The sequence below is a fragment of the Bos mutus genome, chromosome 28, assembly GCF_027580195.1.
Source record: "Bos mutus isolate GX-2022 chromosome 28, NWIPB_WYAK_1.1, whole genome shotgun sequence".
NCBI lineage: Eukaryota > Metazoa > Chordata > Mammalia > Artiodactyla > Bovidae > Bos > Bos mutus.
The window spans coordinates 10471178-10487613 of NC_091644.1; the positions used below are offsets into that span (position 1 = coordinate 10471178).

Consider the following 16436-nt stretch of genomic DNA (forward strand, 5'->3'; position numbering starts at 1 on the left):
GGGTCTCTGGAGGGGGCGGGCTCGCTGGAGCCAGAAAGCCCGGAGCCGCCCAGGAATCTTGGCTGGAACTGCGAGCATTTCCTCCCAGGCGGGCCGGCGCGATCCCGGGGAGGGCGGGGAGGGCGGCCGTCGGCAGAAGCGGCGCTGCGCTCCGCCGGCCGGCAGGATGCGGCTCCTGCTCTGCGCGCTGGCCGGGCTCGCCCTGCTCCGCGCCCCGGGCGCCTTCGCCGGTGAGTGGGGCCCGGGAGCGGGGCGAGGGCTAGGGAGACCGCGGACCTCGAGGAAGGAGCAGAAGAGAGGGAGGGAGATGGGAACGGAGCCAGATGGAGAGAGATGGAGAAAGAAGGAGATAAAGGGAGGGAGAGAGAACGATGGGGAGAGAAAAAGGAAAGACGAAACAGAAAAAGGCAGAGGGACATAGAAAAAGGAAAGAATAAAGAGAGAAAGGGAGAGGCTGGGACTGAAAGATATCGGAGGTAAACAGATGGGTGTGAACTGTGTATGAGGACAGAAAAAGGAGTTTAGTGGGAAAGAAACAGAGGAACTAAAATGGCAAGAGAAAGGGGAGAGAGGCAGAGAGGATATTGAGGAAAAGAGGAAGATCCGAGAGAAACAAAAAAAGGAGAGAGGGTGGAGAAACCCAATGCCCCAGGTGGGGAGGAGAGGGAGGAGGGGGCCAGGATCAGGAGGTGAATGGTCAGGTCTGCAGGGTGGGGCGGGCCTGCGAAGCACCCAGGCCTCCTTTCCTGGGGAATTCACTGGGATGCTGAGCTCCAGCAGGCAGACGACCCCGGTCTGGTCCGGCCCAGCTGTAGGGGCCAGGCAGGCGGCCCCTGGAGGTCTCGGCTTCACCTGCCTGGTAGTCTGAGGAGGTCCTGCAGTAGAGGAGAGGAGACCCGTTGTCAGCCTTTTGGAGAGCTTCCCAGAAGGCGGGAGCAGCCTTGGGTGGGTGGGGAGGAGGCCGCAGGAAGGCCTCTGGGTGCTCCAGGCTGGGTTCCTTGCAGTGCTTTATCCCCTCTAGCTCCCCTGACAGCAGCCTTAGAGCTGTCCCCTCACAGGTGAGGCTCGGACAGGAAGGCTGCAGAAGGACTAACTGTACTGTACGCACAGATGTTCCTTCCACCACCCCAAGACTCTGCACTTTATGTACCACTTTACAGTTGACATTTACCCAAGCTCTCTTGCCAACCTCAACCAGAGACAGCTGGTGCTCACAGCTGTACAGTTGAGGGGAAGGCTCAGTCTGCCCAGGCATGCAGGTCTCCTGCCCCCTCAGCCACACCCTTGCCCTCTGTCAGGCTGCTCCCCCATCCACCTGGAGCCAGAGGAAGTACCCCGTGTTAGGATGGAAGCTCCCCTGGCAGGGAACTGGGAGCACCAGGGAAAGGGCTGAGGCCAGTCCTGCTCCTGGCAGCCCCCGGCTGAGTGGCCTTGGGTGAGTCATGCCACCTCTCTGGAGCTGTTTCCTCTTCTGTAAGTTGGGGAGAATGGTAGCCACCCACAGAGCTGGAGGAAAGGGAAGTGCCCAGCGCAGAACACCTGTGAACACACATTGGCTTCTTCCCTCGCGCCCTCAGACAGCTCCACTGACCTCTCTGAGCCAGTTTCTCCACTGAGGTTGGCAAAGGAGGACCAACAACCCCTTCCTCACAGGCTGAGTGAGGAGTGGCTGAGACCACCCAGCATAGAGCCCGGCCCACAGTGCCATCCCTCTACCCCCTACATCCTGGCCCACCGCCTGCCCCCTCTTTCCAGAGTCCCCACCTCCAGGAGCTGAGGGGACAAAGCTGAGTCTGTGCTCCCCCAGAGGGAGGAGCTGGCCACTGCCCACAGTGGCTGACCTTCTGTGGCCCCTTAGCTATGACTGGTATATAAGTTTTGTCTTAAAGCCATTTTAAACATTATTTTCTTCCTAATTGTGCTCATTGCTTCAGATTAAGAAAAAAAGAAAGTATAAATGTATTTATGTGATTTCACATTGTGTTCGAACATTTTTTTATATAACCTTTCAGACTTCAGACAATTATACCATTTTTTTTAAACTGTTGATTATCAAATCTTTTGGCTATACACACAGAATAGTGTAAGGAACCTCCATGGATTCCTGACAGATCTTAATTCATCTAATCCACCTTCTCTCTGCTCCCTCAGATTAAAGGAAACTCCAGGCACTAAGTATTTTCATCTATATGTATTACCTTATGTATTATTAAAGCATCAATAATCTTTTAATAACTAAAATACCACTGTCACTCCCTAAAAGTGGACAATAATTCCTTAATATCATCAGCTATCTAGTCAGGATTCATGTCCCTAATGGTGTCATGGTTTTATATTTGGTCTGTTTGATTCAAACGAGGTGGATACATTTGGGTTTTGGTTGATATGTCCATTAAGTTTCTTTTAGTAAGTTTTAAGTTTCTTTAGAAGGTTCTTTTCTCTCTTTTTTCTTAAAATTTGGTAAAGAAACTGCGTTGCTAGTCGTATAGCTTTTCAGATTTAAATTTTAGCTGATTGCATCTTCTATATGTCATTTTAATGTTCTCCTTTTCCCTATATTGTCTATAAACTGGGAATTAGATCTAGAAGCATTGTCTAATTCCAATTAGAGTTTTTTTGCAAGAATACTTTAAGATGGTTTATGTGGTTTATTGCTTTAATTTTAATTTCTTTGATTACTGCCAAGTTTGGTGGGGTTTTTTTTCAATTTTTTTTTTTCAAATGAATATTGGTCATTTCTAATTCTTGCGAATTGTCTTGGCCTTTTCAATTGTGGTATTAGGATTTTTCGTATTGCTCTATAAAGTCTTTTATGTGTTGAGTGAAATAGACAGTTCTGTGTTATTTGTAGAGAATTTTTTTTTTAAGTTAAGACTTCAGCTGAGTTCCTTTTCTGTTTTGCTATCAGAGGGGTCTCAAGTCCTAGAGCGTAGTCCCATTAGCCATTCTCATCCATGCCTCGGCCTACAGGAATCCACCATCACTCCAGGTCCCTGTGGACTGTCTTCCATTGGGATTCTGCTTTTTTGCTTTGAGTGAAAGAAGATGCTCGAGCTATGGTGAGACATCTTCGCAGGTGGCATTAATGGTAAAGAACCTGCCTGCCAATGCAGGAGACTCAAGAGACTGGGGTTCAGTCCCTGGATCAGGAAGGTCCCCTGGAGGAGGGCATGGCAACCCACTCCAGTATTCTTGCCTGGAGAATCCCATGGACAGAGAAGACTGAGAGAAGACTGGCAGGCTACAGTCCAGGGGGTCGCAAAAGTCGGACACAACTGAAGTGACTTAGCACGTAGCATGCGTGGTAAGGATCACTGCATTTCTTCTTACAAAAATGGATGACAGGGAGTGAGCCTCTCAAAGACAATTTGATCCAATGTACACATTTGGGCTCTTGTTGGGCCGCAGGACAGGTGCACAGGTGTCGTGGGTACAGGTCCCTTTTGCCCCATGCTTGTCCAGCCCCTCATTTTACAGAGGAGGCAGCTGAGATCCCAAGATGGGAGGCCCTTAACTCATCACAGAACTCCCAAAGCATAGCATAGTGTCAATCAGGTAGGATTCAAATCCTGTCCCCATCACCTACTAGCTGTGTAGTCTTGGGCATGACCCAACCTCTTTGATCTTTGGTTTTCTAATCTATAAAAAAGTGATGTAAGAGTACTGAGCTTATAGATAGAATTAAATGAGATAATAATGCAGGTAAGCACTGAACAAAAAGTTTGGCATGTAATGTGATCATAAATTGATAGTGGATTCAAATATAGAGTATGGCTGTACCCATTCTAAAGGTGGAGAAACCAAGGATCCAGCAAGTGGGACTGGCTTATAACAGAGCCCAGAAAATCCGGTCAGCCTTGAAGCCTCGGTGTGCTTGTTGGCAAAGCCCCTCCCAAGCACCCCTTGGACCCCTGTACAGTGTAGTCCCAGAGCAGATGCCTCCCCACCTTGAGGAGACCTAGCCAGGGTTACCTAGTGAAGAACACTGGCTCCATGTGGAGAGAGAAGACCACAGGGGCTTACACTGACCTGCTCAGTCTCCAACCCACCTGGTGAATGCCTTACCTGGCATCTGCACATCATCCGGCAGTTCTCAGATACCTTCAAATGTGGAATCCCCTTGAATCAGCACAGCAGTCCTGCCAAGTAGACAGGGCAGGGAGGATCCCTTGCAGAAGAAGCTGAGTGAGAGGCAAAGAGCACAGTCAGCCAGCAGTGGAGGTGGGACCACTCCTCTGACTCCCAACCTCATGTTCTGTTCACAGCATGTGGAGAGAAGTTTATCCTGGATGGCTTCCTAGGGTTTGGTGTGGTGGGGGTTTAGGAAAGTTCTAGTACTTTATAACCCAGTGGATTAAAAAACGTAGGATTCTGAGGTAGAAGGAATCTGGTTTCCTGTACGGCCTTGAGGGGAGCAGAGCTGCCTGCCAGCCCGGAGCATCAGCCAGTCCACCTCTGAACTGATTAAGTGAGAAAGAAAGAAACACGTGTATGACTGGGGGGCGAGGGAGGGCTCTTTGTTACAGCAGCTCAGCTTGTATCCTCACTTTAACCACCCGCTGACTGCATTGGTAAGCTCTCAGAGTCACCGGCAAGGCTCAAATCCACCTCTGGAAAATGACCAGAGAACAAGGGAGAAAACATATCGCTCCCAAAATACAAGTTTCCCAGTATCTGAGCTCCCTCTGAGGGGGCTTAAGCAGCCTTCTCCTGTTTCAGCCAGAGCAGGTCCACAGATTAGAGTTCTTCATATAATTGTTTGAAAATAACATTCTTCTGCTTAAAAACAACAACAACAACACTGGTTTGGAATGAAGCAGAAATTTTAATACAAATATTGAATGTGGTCAAATTTATTAGATACTATATTGAATGTGGTCACATAGAATTAAGCCCCAGGCTACAAGTGTAGCTGGTCAGAGCAGCACTTTTCAGGATCAGAAATCATTGAGTTGTGCACTTTCTTAGTGAGTGTTCAGGTCTAAAGGAAAAAAAGTTCTATGTCTGTCATTGGGAGGGGGCCGTACTCCCGCCTCAGAGGCTGGGGGTCCAGTGGCCACGCCCCTTTAACCGGAGCGTCTACCCCTCGCCTGCGCTGGGCCTCTGGCCCCACCCCACCCGCCACCGGCAGCCTGCTCTCACGATGTTCCACCCGAGGCGCAGTCCAGGGTGCACACAGGCCCTGAGCAGGCGCCAGGCCAAGGAAAACAACCTTGCATCCAAGAAGGTCCATTCCCCAACTGGCCAGGCAGGGGACGGGGGAAGCAGAGAAAGGGAACACTGGGAACCGCAGCCTTGGCCCTCCGTGGTCAGGCGGGATAATCTGCCACCTCCCCCACTCTTCTTCCTCTGGTTTGAGTTTCCCTGGAGCCCCGTGAGGCCGGCAGGCATTATCATGAGCTCCATACTGGCAAGACAGTGCGAAGGGAGTCCTTGCCTAACTCTTGCCTTCCTGGAGTTTCTGGGCAGACAAGCAACTTGTCCTTAGACTCATCGCGGTTCTGTCCTGGTAGCTCATTTGAGGTCTGAGAAACGAACCTTGGGTGCGCTGCATCTGTTCCGGAGCGCCTCGCCCTCCCCACTGCCCCAAAAGCCTTGTTCTGAGGAGGCAGCAGAGGCTCAGGGAGCAGGAAGTTCCCACTGGCCGCACCAGTGCGCGGCTGAGAACAGAGGCTTGCAGTGTGCTTTCTGCTTTCAGGCTTTGAGGTCAGCGCCCTGAGAAACCCCGTGGGCGAAGGGCGCGGCGGGGCAGGGTGGCCGGGCTCTTCCCAGCCACCCCACCCCCCACCCCCAAACCCCTACCCGCCCTCTCAGCAGAGCTCCCCGGGAGGCCTGGGTGAGCTCACAGACAGTTGTGCCGCAGCCCAGGGCGCAGTTGTGTCCAGATGCGACGGATTACTGCCGTGTGATGTGGAGAGCAGCCTCAGCCCAGCCTCTTCCCTGGAGGGGTCTAGGAGCCAAGTCAGGCCTCATCACAGACACGCAGAGAACAGGGTGTTTTAGGCTGAGCAAGGGGAGCAGATTCACGTTGCTTGTGACTTAGAGGGCTGATAGAGCCCCGCTTGGCCGGCAGGGTCACCCTGCTTCCTCTTGGCCTAAGTGCTTGGGGGAGGGGGAGGAGAGTATAGGGTCTGGGAGAGGGCAGGTGGGGTTCAAGGGAAAGGCTTGGCCAAAGGCTCCTCTGGGCGGAGCCTGCAGAATGTGTGTGTGGGCACAGACCTAGACCAGGCAGCCCTCTGTGTGGCTGAGAACAGCTCTGCTTGCCCCCTCCAAGTCCTTTATCTCTAGCTGAGCACCCCAGGTTTCTTAGCTGAGACATATGAGTCAACATCTGGAGTTCCTTCACAGTGGCCCCTTTAGACCTGCCTCTGCCTGTCCAAAGCCTTCTCTCAGTGAATGACCCAGAATGGAGCACAGCCCTCCAGGTGGGGTCTCTCAGAACACCCCCCAACACCCATCCAGAACATTTTGTATCAATGCACAAAGCCCACAGGGACTCATACTTTTTGCTGACAACCTCATTGGACAACTGCCTTATATTGTGGAAAGTTTCAAACCATGCATACAAACGTAGAATAGCAGAGTGAACCCTCCAACCCCCATCCCATGACGCCATCACTCAATTTCAACAATTACCAGTCTTGGTCAACCTTGACCAATGTCCAATACTCCCGCCCATGCCTCGTCCCACTCCCAGGCCTGGATTATTTTGAAGTAAAGCCAAGACACAATAGCATTGTATCTATAAATATTTCAGGATAGATCTCTAAAAGGCTCCTTTAAAAAAAATAACCAAAGTGCCACTATCACATCCCCTCCCGCCCCAAAGTCAACAAGAAGACCAGTGTTTTTTGAAGTGGTTTTTCTAAGTTCAGTGGATGGATGTAATAAAAAGCAGAAAGTAAAAACCAAAATTGTTCTCCGCTAAAGACGCTCAGAGTGAAAGGAAGTTTTGTCCCTGTGCTTGGCTCTCACCCCTGTGTGGAAGACCTGGGGTCCAGATAGAGTTGGGACCAGAGACTCTTAGGGCATGGGGGCTCTGGCAGAGCTCCAGAAAACCAGCTGGCTGACCAGCTAGTGGGGCCAGGAGGAGGCCAGGGTGCTTGGGGTTCAGTCATTTGCCAACTGTGTGATCTTGGACAAGTCACCCAGCCTTCAGAGTTACACATTCATCACCAGCAAAATGGCTTATCATCTCCATCCTTACTTCAAGGCCTGCCAACCTTCTAGGCAACTTTATATGTCCCCTCGGGCAACCCAGTCAACACTGGGGTTTTAGAGTTACAAGAGTTTTGCATTTACAAAGATCAAGTCCAATAACTCTTACCCCACTCTGCTTCAGATGCCCACAGCCTTAGTATTGTCACTGTGAAGCTGCTCCACCTCTCAAAGCTAAAAATTGCAGTATCTCTTAAAAAATGCAGTAAATTCTGTTACCCCCATCATTGCATCGAGACCTCCAGTGCCTTCAGCCCCTCCGTTTCTCCCAATTATCAGTCCTCTGATTGGCCTTTTCCCCTTCCTTATTCAGCCTAGACTCCAGAACTCAGCCACTTAAGCCCTGGATGGTTGAGTCCTCAGCTCCTTTCTCTTCTGTTGCCCTTCACCACACTCATCCCCTGGACTCCCAGGTTTCAGCTTGTCCACCCATCTGTCTTTGCTGCTAATACCCACCTGCTGAGCTGCCGGGGTGGGGCTTCCTTGGCGCTGTCACTCCCTACCATCCTCCTAACTGCCTCCATCGTTCTCCTCACCCCCTCTGTTTATTCAGGCTTCTTACCCAGGGGTGCTGATACACTGGCTCTTGAGAAACAAGCATGTGTCAGTTTCCATGGTGAAAGTACTCTTGCCATGGCTCCCATTTTAGTGGCTGTGTGTATCAGCCTGCTCATAGAATTCCCAATAACTTCACAACGAACTCTCCTCTTTGCTAACCCTGCATGAGTTTTCAGCAGATGATTCCCCTCTTCACCGAGTGAAGAGCGGTTATTAGGTGGGACTCGCTCAACTTCTTGACCCTTTTAAGTAGAACTTTTTACCCATTTCTGCCGCATGTCCTCTTTCTTCCTTCCACGTGTGACCCCCCACCCCCACCCCACCACCATTTCTGGATTCTGTGGCCTCGTATCTCTTCAGGACATGCATTCTTTCAGTCCTCCTGGGTTCTTCCTGTCCTCAGGCTAAAAGCATGGTTTAGTTTCTTCAATGCTTAAAAACCTGGAAATAACAATAAACACTTCTTTAGACCTTGTGATCTGATCTCCATTCACAGCCAAGCTTGGTGGTAATGTTTTCTAGGATCTCTGTTTCCTTCTCTTGGCCTTTCCTTCCCTTCTCATCCCACTGCAACGACTCTGGTCTGCTGGCACCTCTTTACTCCAAGCGCTGGGATGGCATTCAGCATCAACTTCTCTGTTGCTCTGTGTTTCAGACTTTATCTTGCTAGGCCCCAGTGCCTCTTTAGGCCATGCGGTTTCATCCTCTTTAAAGTGCTTGGCTTCTCTTTGTTTCTGGAGCAGTGTCCCCCTTCCTGAGTGTCCATGTTTTCCAAGGACCCAGCCAACTTGGATGCCCTGAAAACATCTCAGAGCCACCAACCCCGCAACTTGAGCTCAAAACCAGGCTCTAAGACTTCTGGTGTGAAGGTTGCTGGTGCCAGGAAGAATCAAGGAGGAGCCAATGGTGGGGAGGAATATGATGTTAAACAGGTTGAGCCTCAGAGCTTCCACTTACTAGGTGTGTGACGCTGGATGTATCCCTTCACCCCTCTCAATTTCCTTATGTGTAAACTGTGGATAGTCATTGGTTGTAGAGGTTGGCTGAGTTTATGCATTTGTTGAGCACACCATGTGGCACATAATGCTATTTCTAAAGTATCTCCACACATACTTTTCCTCTTTTCCTACAGCTGTCTCCTTTCACCAGCTCTTACACCGGTTACTATGATACTTCCTGCCTTTAAAGATGAATCTCTCCAATTCATTCTCTGTATTTTAAAAATTCATATACGACTACATGACTCTCCTGTTAAAATAACCCCCCAAACAAACATCATGATTGATTAGGACCCCAGCTTTGTTTCCATCATCCACCTCTCTAGTCTCATCCCCCAGCCACCTGGTACTTTCCAGCCACTCCAGACACCCAAGGGTTTCTGCACTGAACCACGCTACCTCATGTCTGTCTTTGCACATTCATTCTTTCTGGCTAAAACATTCCTTCCCTTCCTTTTCTTACCCAGTTCAGGCCGCACCTCCTTGAGGATGCCCGCTTGGGTCTGTAGGTGACCATGGCCCTAGAGATGAATGAGTAGGGTAGCCCTACATTCACATCCTGGCCCTCTCTGCTTCTCTTTGGACTGTTTCCTGGACTCACCTCCTTTGAGCCAGGTACTTTGTAAGAGACTCTAATGTTACAGGGAAACCAAGGGCCCCACAGTGACAAGACTTGTTTTCCCACAGCTGATGAACCCTTCATCCCCTCCCGAGGAGACTCGGCTCAGAGCACAGGGTGTGACACATACATGGCTGTCCACAGTCGGCTGGACGTCATAGAGGAGGTAATGAGGGTGACCTGGGAAGACATGCAGCTTCAGGACCATCTGCCAGGCTGGTGGTGGCTTTGGAGGGCTCAAGCCAATCTGGTTTTTGAAAATTGGGGCGATCTAGGCCAGTCCTGCTCCCTGGCCACCATGTTAAACATCTCCATGCCCTACCTGTACTGTTAGGCTGCCAGCCCCCAACAGACCCTGCCTCCCCTGGGAACTTGCTTGCCCCCAGCGGGGGATCTCTGCATATTCACCAGATGAGAAGCTGGAAATTCAGTCGCTGTGTTTTGTTATACAGCTACTGCTTGTAACTCGAGGTCCATAAACTTGTGTGCACTTTATTTCACAAACCTTTAGCTAACGTTTAGCGCTCTCATTCACTATAGACAAAAAACAATTGTACCTTGACTTTGTCATCAACAGAAATCAGATAATTTCATATCATTATAGTCACTGTGAATATCTCAACTTATATCTCAATTTATTCTAATCAGTGTGTTAAAAATTCAGTAGTTGTTAAGTCTGCTGTTACTTAAGGTAATACGTTTTATATCAAAATTTAAATACTTTAATATTTTAATGCAGTGTATGTCCTTGGATGGAGAAGGCAATGGCATCCCACTCCAGTACCCTTGCCTGGAAAATCCCATGGACGGAGGAGCCTGGTGCGCTGCAGTCCATGGGGTCACGAAGAGTCAGACACGACTTAGCAACTTCACTTTCACTTTTCACTTTCATGCACTGGAGAAGGCAATGGCAACCCACTCCAGTGTGCTTGCCTGGAGAATCCCAGGAACGGGGGAGCCTGGTGGGCTGCCGTCTATGGGGTCGCACAGAGTCGGACACGACTGAAGCGACTTAGCAGCAGCAGTAGCAGCATGTCCTTGGAAATCCTATATATTTTATTCTCTCAATGAAAGCATTCTTCTGATGGGAGTCTATAGGTTTTACCAGACTACTAAAGGGGTTCATTTACAAAAAAAGAACCCTGAATAAAGAAAATTTCAAAATGCCAAAACGGTCATTTGGCAGAGTCGCCACCAGGGGGCGGGGCAACAAAAGAAATGTGAGCTCCCAGGGGTGTCATCTTGAAAACGGAAAAGGGATCCGAGTCCATCCACGCCCCAAACCAGTGATTAAGCGAAACCCCTGAGCGCGAGAGCCAGGAGTGGCCTTGAGTGAGCCCCTCGAATCTTGTCATCTGGGAGCTGAGAGGCAGGTGGGGGCAGTGCGTGAACCAGGAGGACCCAGGTCCCCTGGCACCTAGTTCTCTTCCCACTGCACCCTACTTGCTGCCACGGGCTCCGGAGGATGTGGCTGATGAAGCAAGACTGACCCCACTCTTGTCTTCACTCCCCTACTGTCCTCCGCCTTCTCTCCTCACTCTAGACGGTGGAGAAGACGGTGGAGCACCTGGAGGCAGAAGTCAAAGGCCTGCTGGGTCAGCTGGAGGAGCTGGCCTGGAACTTGCCCCCGGGGCCCTTCAGCCCGATCCCCGACCTCCTGGGAGATGGAGATGGTGAGCAGCTTGGGGAGCGGAGATGACAGCCTCTGGGACTGGGCAGCAGGGTGGGGACGACTACGCCACTTCGTGTAACCTGGACAAGCCAGGGAGTCCCCAGCTTCTCCTTGGGACAGAATTGGGAGGAATCTCCCCTCCCCGCCCCAACAGAGTGGTCTGCCCACACCCCGGGGTTGCTGTAACCCAGCATCAGGAAAGGGCACCTGGCAGAGTTCCACTCTCAGCACCACCCTAACTCGGAGCAGCTGCCTCCTCCTTGAGCTCTGTGTTCCTGGCACAGGAGTCCCTGGGGGACTGGCAGGGGAGGGCAGGCAGCAGTCAGTACCCGTTCACTCACCCCCCAGGTTGCCCCCTCTCTTTCAGATCGCTTTTGAGCACCAGAGCTGGAGCCGCCCAGCAGCTGGCAGTGACACAATAGCCCTCCTCCGAGAACAGAACAGGCATTCTGGCCTGGCTTCCTCAGCTTTGTGCAAAATAAAACCTACTCCTTTGGTCCTCTCTGTATCTGCTGACAGTGACCTCTGCAGCCACAGCCCCTTCTCCATCTGTCCCCATGCCCTGAGGCTCGCACCCCTGCAGACTCAGACCTAGGAGCACCAGTCCATCTGCACGCTTCCACTCTCCTTATTTGCAGGGATGGACAGGGCAGGGGTGGGTTCAAGAGGTGAGGCACCCGAGGCCCAGAATTTTAAGGCAGCACAGTGGAAGGGCCCTCTGAGTAGCCTTGTTACTCAGTATGTGGCCATGGGTGAACAAAAAAGGAGTCACCTGGGAGCTTATCAAAAATGCTGAATTTCAGGGCCTACCCAGAATCTACATTTTAATGAGATTGCCCCCGCGATGTGTGTGCACATTAAATTTTTTTTACCTTTTTGACTGAGGTAAAATTCACATAAAATTCTAAACTTTAACCATTTAAAATGGTACAGATTCAGTGGATTCACAGTGTTGTGCAATCACCACCACCTAATTCTAGAAATTTTCATCACCCCCTGTACTATTAAGCAGTCATTTTTCCATCCCCTCTCTCACCCTCCCTTGGAAATCACTAATGTTTTGTGTCTGACATTTTTTCACTTACCATGTTTTCAAGGTTCATCCATGTTGTATCAAATACTTCATTTTTGTTTACAGCTGAATAATATTCCATTATGTAGTTATATCACATTTTATTCATCCATTCATCAAATCTGTGGACGTGGGTTGTCTGCGCTTTGGGGGTATTCTGAATAACACTATGAACATTCATTCATGCCTAAGTTTGGGTGGGTATGTGTTCTCATTTCTTTTGGATGGAATTGTTGAGTCAAATAGTAACTCTTTGTTTTTGAAGATTCACCATTTTTGCATAGCAACTGTACCACTTTATGTTCCTACCAGCAATATATAAGATTTTCAATTTTTTCCTTATCCTCCCCAACACGTCTCACTGATGACAGCCATCACACTAGATGTGAAGTGGTATCTCATGGCTTTAAGTTGCATTTACCTAATGATTAGTACTCTTGCCTGGAAAATCCCATGGATGGAGGAGCCTAGTAGGCTGCAGTCCATGGGGTTGCTAAGAGTCGGACACGACTGAGCGACTTCACTTTCACGTTTCACTTCCACGCATTGGAGAAGGAAATGGCAACCCACTCCAGTGTTCTTGCCTGGAGAATCCCAGGGACGGGGGAGCCTGGTGGGCTGCCGTCTATGGGGTCGCACAGAGTCAGACACGACTGAAGCGACTTAGCAGCAGCAGGAGCAGCAGTGATGCTAAACATCTTTTCATGTTTGTGAGTCACTTTTGTTATCTTTTTTGGAGAAAGTCTATTCAAATCCTTTGCCCATTTAAAAAACTAGGTTGTTTTTCTGCTGTTGAGTTCTAAGAGTTCTTTATGTTAAGGTGGATACTAACCTTTTATCAGAAATATGATTTGCAAGTGTTTTCTCCCATTCTGTGGGTTGTCTTATTTTGATAGTGTCCTTTGATATCCAAATTTGTTTTGATGAAATTCAATTTATCTATTTTTTGCTTGTTCTTTTGGTATCAATCTTAAGAATCCATTGACATATCCAAAGTTATGAATTATTTATTCCTGTCTCTAAGATTTTTATAGCTTTAGTTCTTACATTGTTCTGTTTAAAGCTATTTCAGGTCAATGTTTATATGTGGTGTGAGGTGAAGATTCAACTTCATTAGTTGGTTTGTGGATAGTTGTTGAAGAAAATATTCTTTCCCCACTGAATGGCCCTGGCACCCTTGTCAAAAATCACTAGTATAAGGTTTACAGCTCAATTCTAGCCCATGTTTCTATATACCTTCTTTATGCCAGTATCACACTGAATTGCTACAGCTTTGTGGCAAGTTTTGACATTAAGAACTATGAGTTCTCTTTGTTCAAGACTCTTTTGGCTTTTTAAGGAATTCCATGCAATTCCTTATGGATTTTAGGATCAGCCAGTCCACATGGACAAAAGGCAGTTGAAGTTTTGATACATATTGAACTTATAGATCAATTTTTAGTGTATTGCTGTCTCCACAGTACTGTCTTCTAATCCATGAGCACAGGAATTTTGTGTGTGTGTCTTACACCACCTTGGTTAAATTTATTCCTAAGTATCTTACTCCTTTTGTCTCTTCTATCCAATAGGGTAAGTGAAGTGTTATTGCTTAACTCCTCCTCCCTTCCATTGTCATGTTTCTGACTTTTCGGGGCTCTACTGTTAGATGTGTATGTATTTATAGTTGTTATGTCTTGATGGGTTAATTTTATTAGGGTGTGCCCTTGGTCTGCCAACATCTGCCTCTTAATTGGAGCATTTACTCCCTTTAAATATAAAGTACTTATGGGCCTCCCGGGTAGCACAGTGGTAAAGAACCTGCCTGCCAGTGCAGGAGGTATAAGAGATGCGGGTTGAATCCCAGGGTCAGGAAGATCCTCTGGAGTAGGAAATGGCAACCCACTCCAGTATTATTGCCTGGAAAATCCCATGGACAGAGGAGCCTGGCATCCATAGGATGGCAAGAGTTGGACACAACTGAAGTGACTTAGCCACGTTAATACCTTAACAATGTTTTATTTCTTCATGTGGATTTTAATTACAGTCTCCTTTCTTTTCAGTTTGAAGGACTTTCTTTGGCATTTCTCATAGTCTACTAGCAAAAAACTTGTCTCAATTTTTGTTCACCCAGGAATGTTAAGTTTTCCTTCAATTTTGAAGACGATTTTGCTAGATATAGGATTCCTGTTGGGGAGAAGGCAATGGCACCCCACTCCAGTACTCTTGCCTGGAAAATCCCATGGATGGAGGAGCCTGGTGCACTGCAGTCCATGCGATCACTAGGAGTCGGACACGACTTAGCGACTTCACTTTCACTTTTCACTTTCATGCATTGGAGAAGGAAATGGCAACCCACTCCAGTGTTCTTGCCTGGAGAATCCCAGGGACAGGGGAGCCTGGTAGACTGCCGTCTATGGGGTCGCACAGAGTTGGACACAAATGATGCGACTTAGCAGCAGCAGCAGGACTCCTGTTGACATTTTTTCCCAGTGCATTGAATATGTCATCCCATAACCCTCTAGCCTCCATGGTTTCTGACAAGAAATCAGGTGTTAATATTTTTGAAGATCCCTTGTATGTGACAAGTCGGTTCTCTATTGCTGACTTCACAATTCCTTGTCTGTCAACACTCTGGTTATAATGTGTCTCAAAGGAGATCTTCATAAAAATACCCCTTATGATTTGAGTTCCTGGGATGTGTGGTTTAATGTCTTTCATCAAATTTGTAAGATTCCAGCCACTGTTTCTTCAAATATTTCTGCCTTCTCTCTCCCATGACTCCCATTATGTGTATGTTGATATACTTGATGATGTCCCACAGGTCTTAGGCTCCGTTTTCTTCTCTCCTCAGATTGGGAGATCTCAATTGACCTATCTTGAAGTTTGCCAACTCCTTCTTCTGCTTTCTCAAATATCTTCTTGAACCTATGTGATCTTGTCTTTCTGTACATGGGTCATACTTTGTTTCCTTGCATGCCCTGTAATTTTGGTTGAAAATTGGGCATTTTTTGAACATTACGTGAAAACTCTGGAAATCATATTCTTCCCCTTCCTGAGTTTGTTGTTGCTGCTGCTGAATTTCTTGTAGCTTGTCTAGTGACTTTCTGAACTGATTTTTAAAAGTTTGTATTCTCTGTCAAGTGTGGCCACTGAAATATCTGTTCAGCTAACTTAATGGCCTCTAGTGATTCAATGTTATCTCCTTTAACTCCTGGAACAACAAAACCCCAATCTCCCAGTCTTTACGTATGTGTTGTGTGTGTACTGGAGGCAATCTTTTGATACTCAGCCAGCCAGTCTGTGACTCTGCAGTAGCATTCACTTCCTGCAAACGCAGAGCCTGAAGGTCTGCCAGAGGCAAGTCTTCTGAGCATATGCCCAGCCCTGAACATGCGTTTGGCCTTCCAGATTCCCAGGAATTAGTGGGAGCACTCCAAAACCATGACTCTGCAAAGCATCACACTGTCAGCCTGTGCTCCCCAAACTTTTCAACCTGTCACCCATTTGCCCCAACTGTTACCCCTCTCTCCAGGCATTAGTGCTCATGAAACTGCCTTCAAATGTCCCTGAGGGCTGCCACCTGCACCTTGCGAGAGTTCCGAATTAGGTAAAATACAAGAAAGTCATTGAGTCAGTCTTCCTGGAAGCAACCAGACAGATCAAAACAACCAACCATAATTCTTGAGAACAAGGTCCATTCTGCTCCATCCATTGCCAAGAACCTATAAAGGACTGTGGATGCTGTTCTTGAGGCTGCAAGCTGGGGTGAGGAGGATAAGGCTGGGTAAGTGAGAATGCCCCAAGACCCTCTTACCAAGACTGTTTTTGTTTTTTTAAAGCTTTTTATTTTTGGTTGCTGCAAACTTTCAGTTCATTGTCAGATTTCTCATAAAGTTGATTCTGACAGTTTTTACCATCTTGTCACTTTTTTGGAGGAATAGGCTTTTCAAGTTCCCTACTCTACCATTTTTGCTGACTACAATGAAGTTTAAGAAGCTCTGATCTAGTCTCCCCTTCATTTTAGGCCCAAAGAGGAGAAGTAAGTTACCCAACGTTACACAGCCAATCAGTAGCTGAGCTGAGGCCATAATAGGGATGCCTGACTCCTGGACCAGGGTTATTTCTGCTTCGGGGCTGCACTGGGTTCAGAGTGGACACCAGTATTAGGCCAAAGTGAGTTTTCCAAGGAGTGGGAGGGGATAAGAGCCCCTTGTAGAGTTGGGGGCTTGACTGATTGGATCCTCTGCTGAGAGTGAACCCTGTATAGGGCCAGGTGGAGGAATGAGAAACGATGTCCTTGTTTTTAGAAGAACACAAGCA

The 16436-nt window shown here is 48.3% G+C and overlaps 1 protein-coding gene across 1 annotated transcript; it reads left to right on the forward strand.

Annotated features, from left to right (window-relative positions):
- The first annotated feature begins 8 nt into the window (after positions 1 to 8).
- Positions 9 to 11941, forward strand: PLAC9 (placenta associated 9). Its single transcript, XM_005899383.3, has 4 exons — positions 9 to 230; positions 9462 to 9559; positions 10937 to 11066; positions 11433 to 11941. The coding sequence occupies exons 1-4, from the start codon at positions 167 to 169 to the stop codon at positions 11441 to 11443; spliced, it is 303 nt and encodes a 100-aa protein (XP_005899445.2). The 5' UTR covers positions 9 to 166; the 3' UTR covers positions 11444 to 11941.
- Positions 11942 to 16436: the final 4495 nt, after the last annotated feature.

Bases quoted from the DNA above. Each gene is read 5' to 3' on its own strand.
- PLAC9 (XM_005899383.3), top strand. From the start codon at position 167: ATGCGGCTCCTGCTCTGCGCGCTGGCCGGGCTCGCCCTGCTCCGCGCC. The intron at 231-9,461 runs GTGAGTGGGGCC...GTTTTCCCACAG, and splicing joins CGCCCCGGGCGCCTTCGCCG to CTGATGAACCCTTCATCCCC. The intron at 9,560-10,936 runs GTAATGAGGGTG...TCCTCACTCTAG, and splicing joins GGCTGGACGTCATAGAGGAG to ACGGTGGAGAAGACGGTGGA.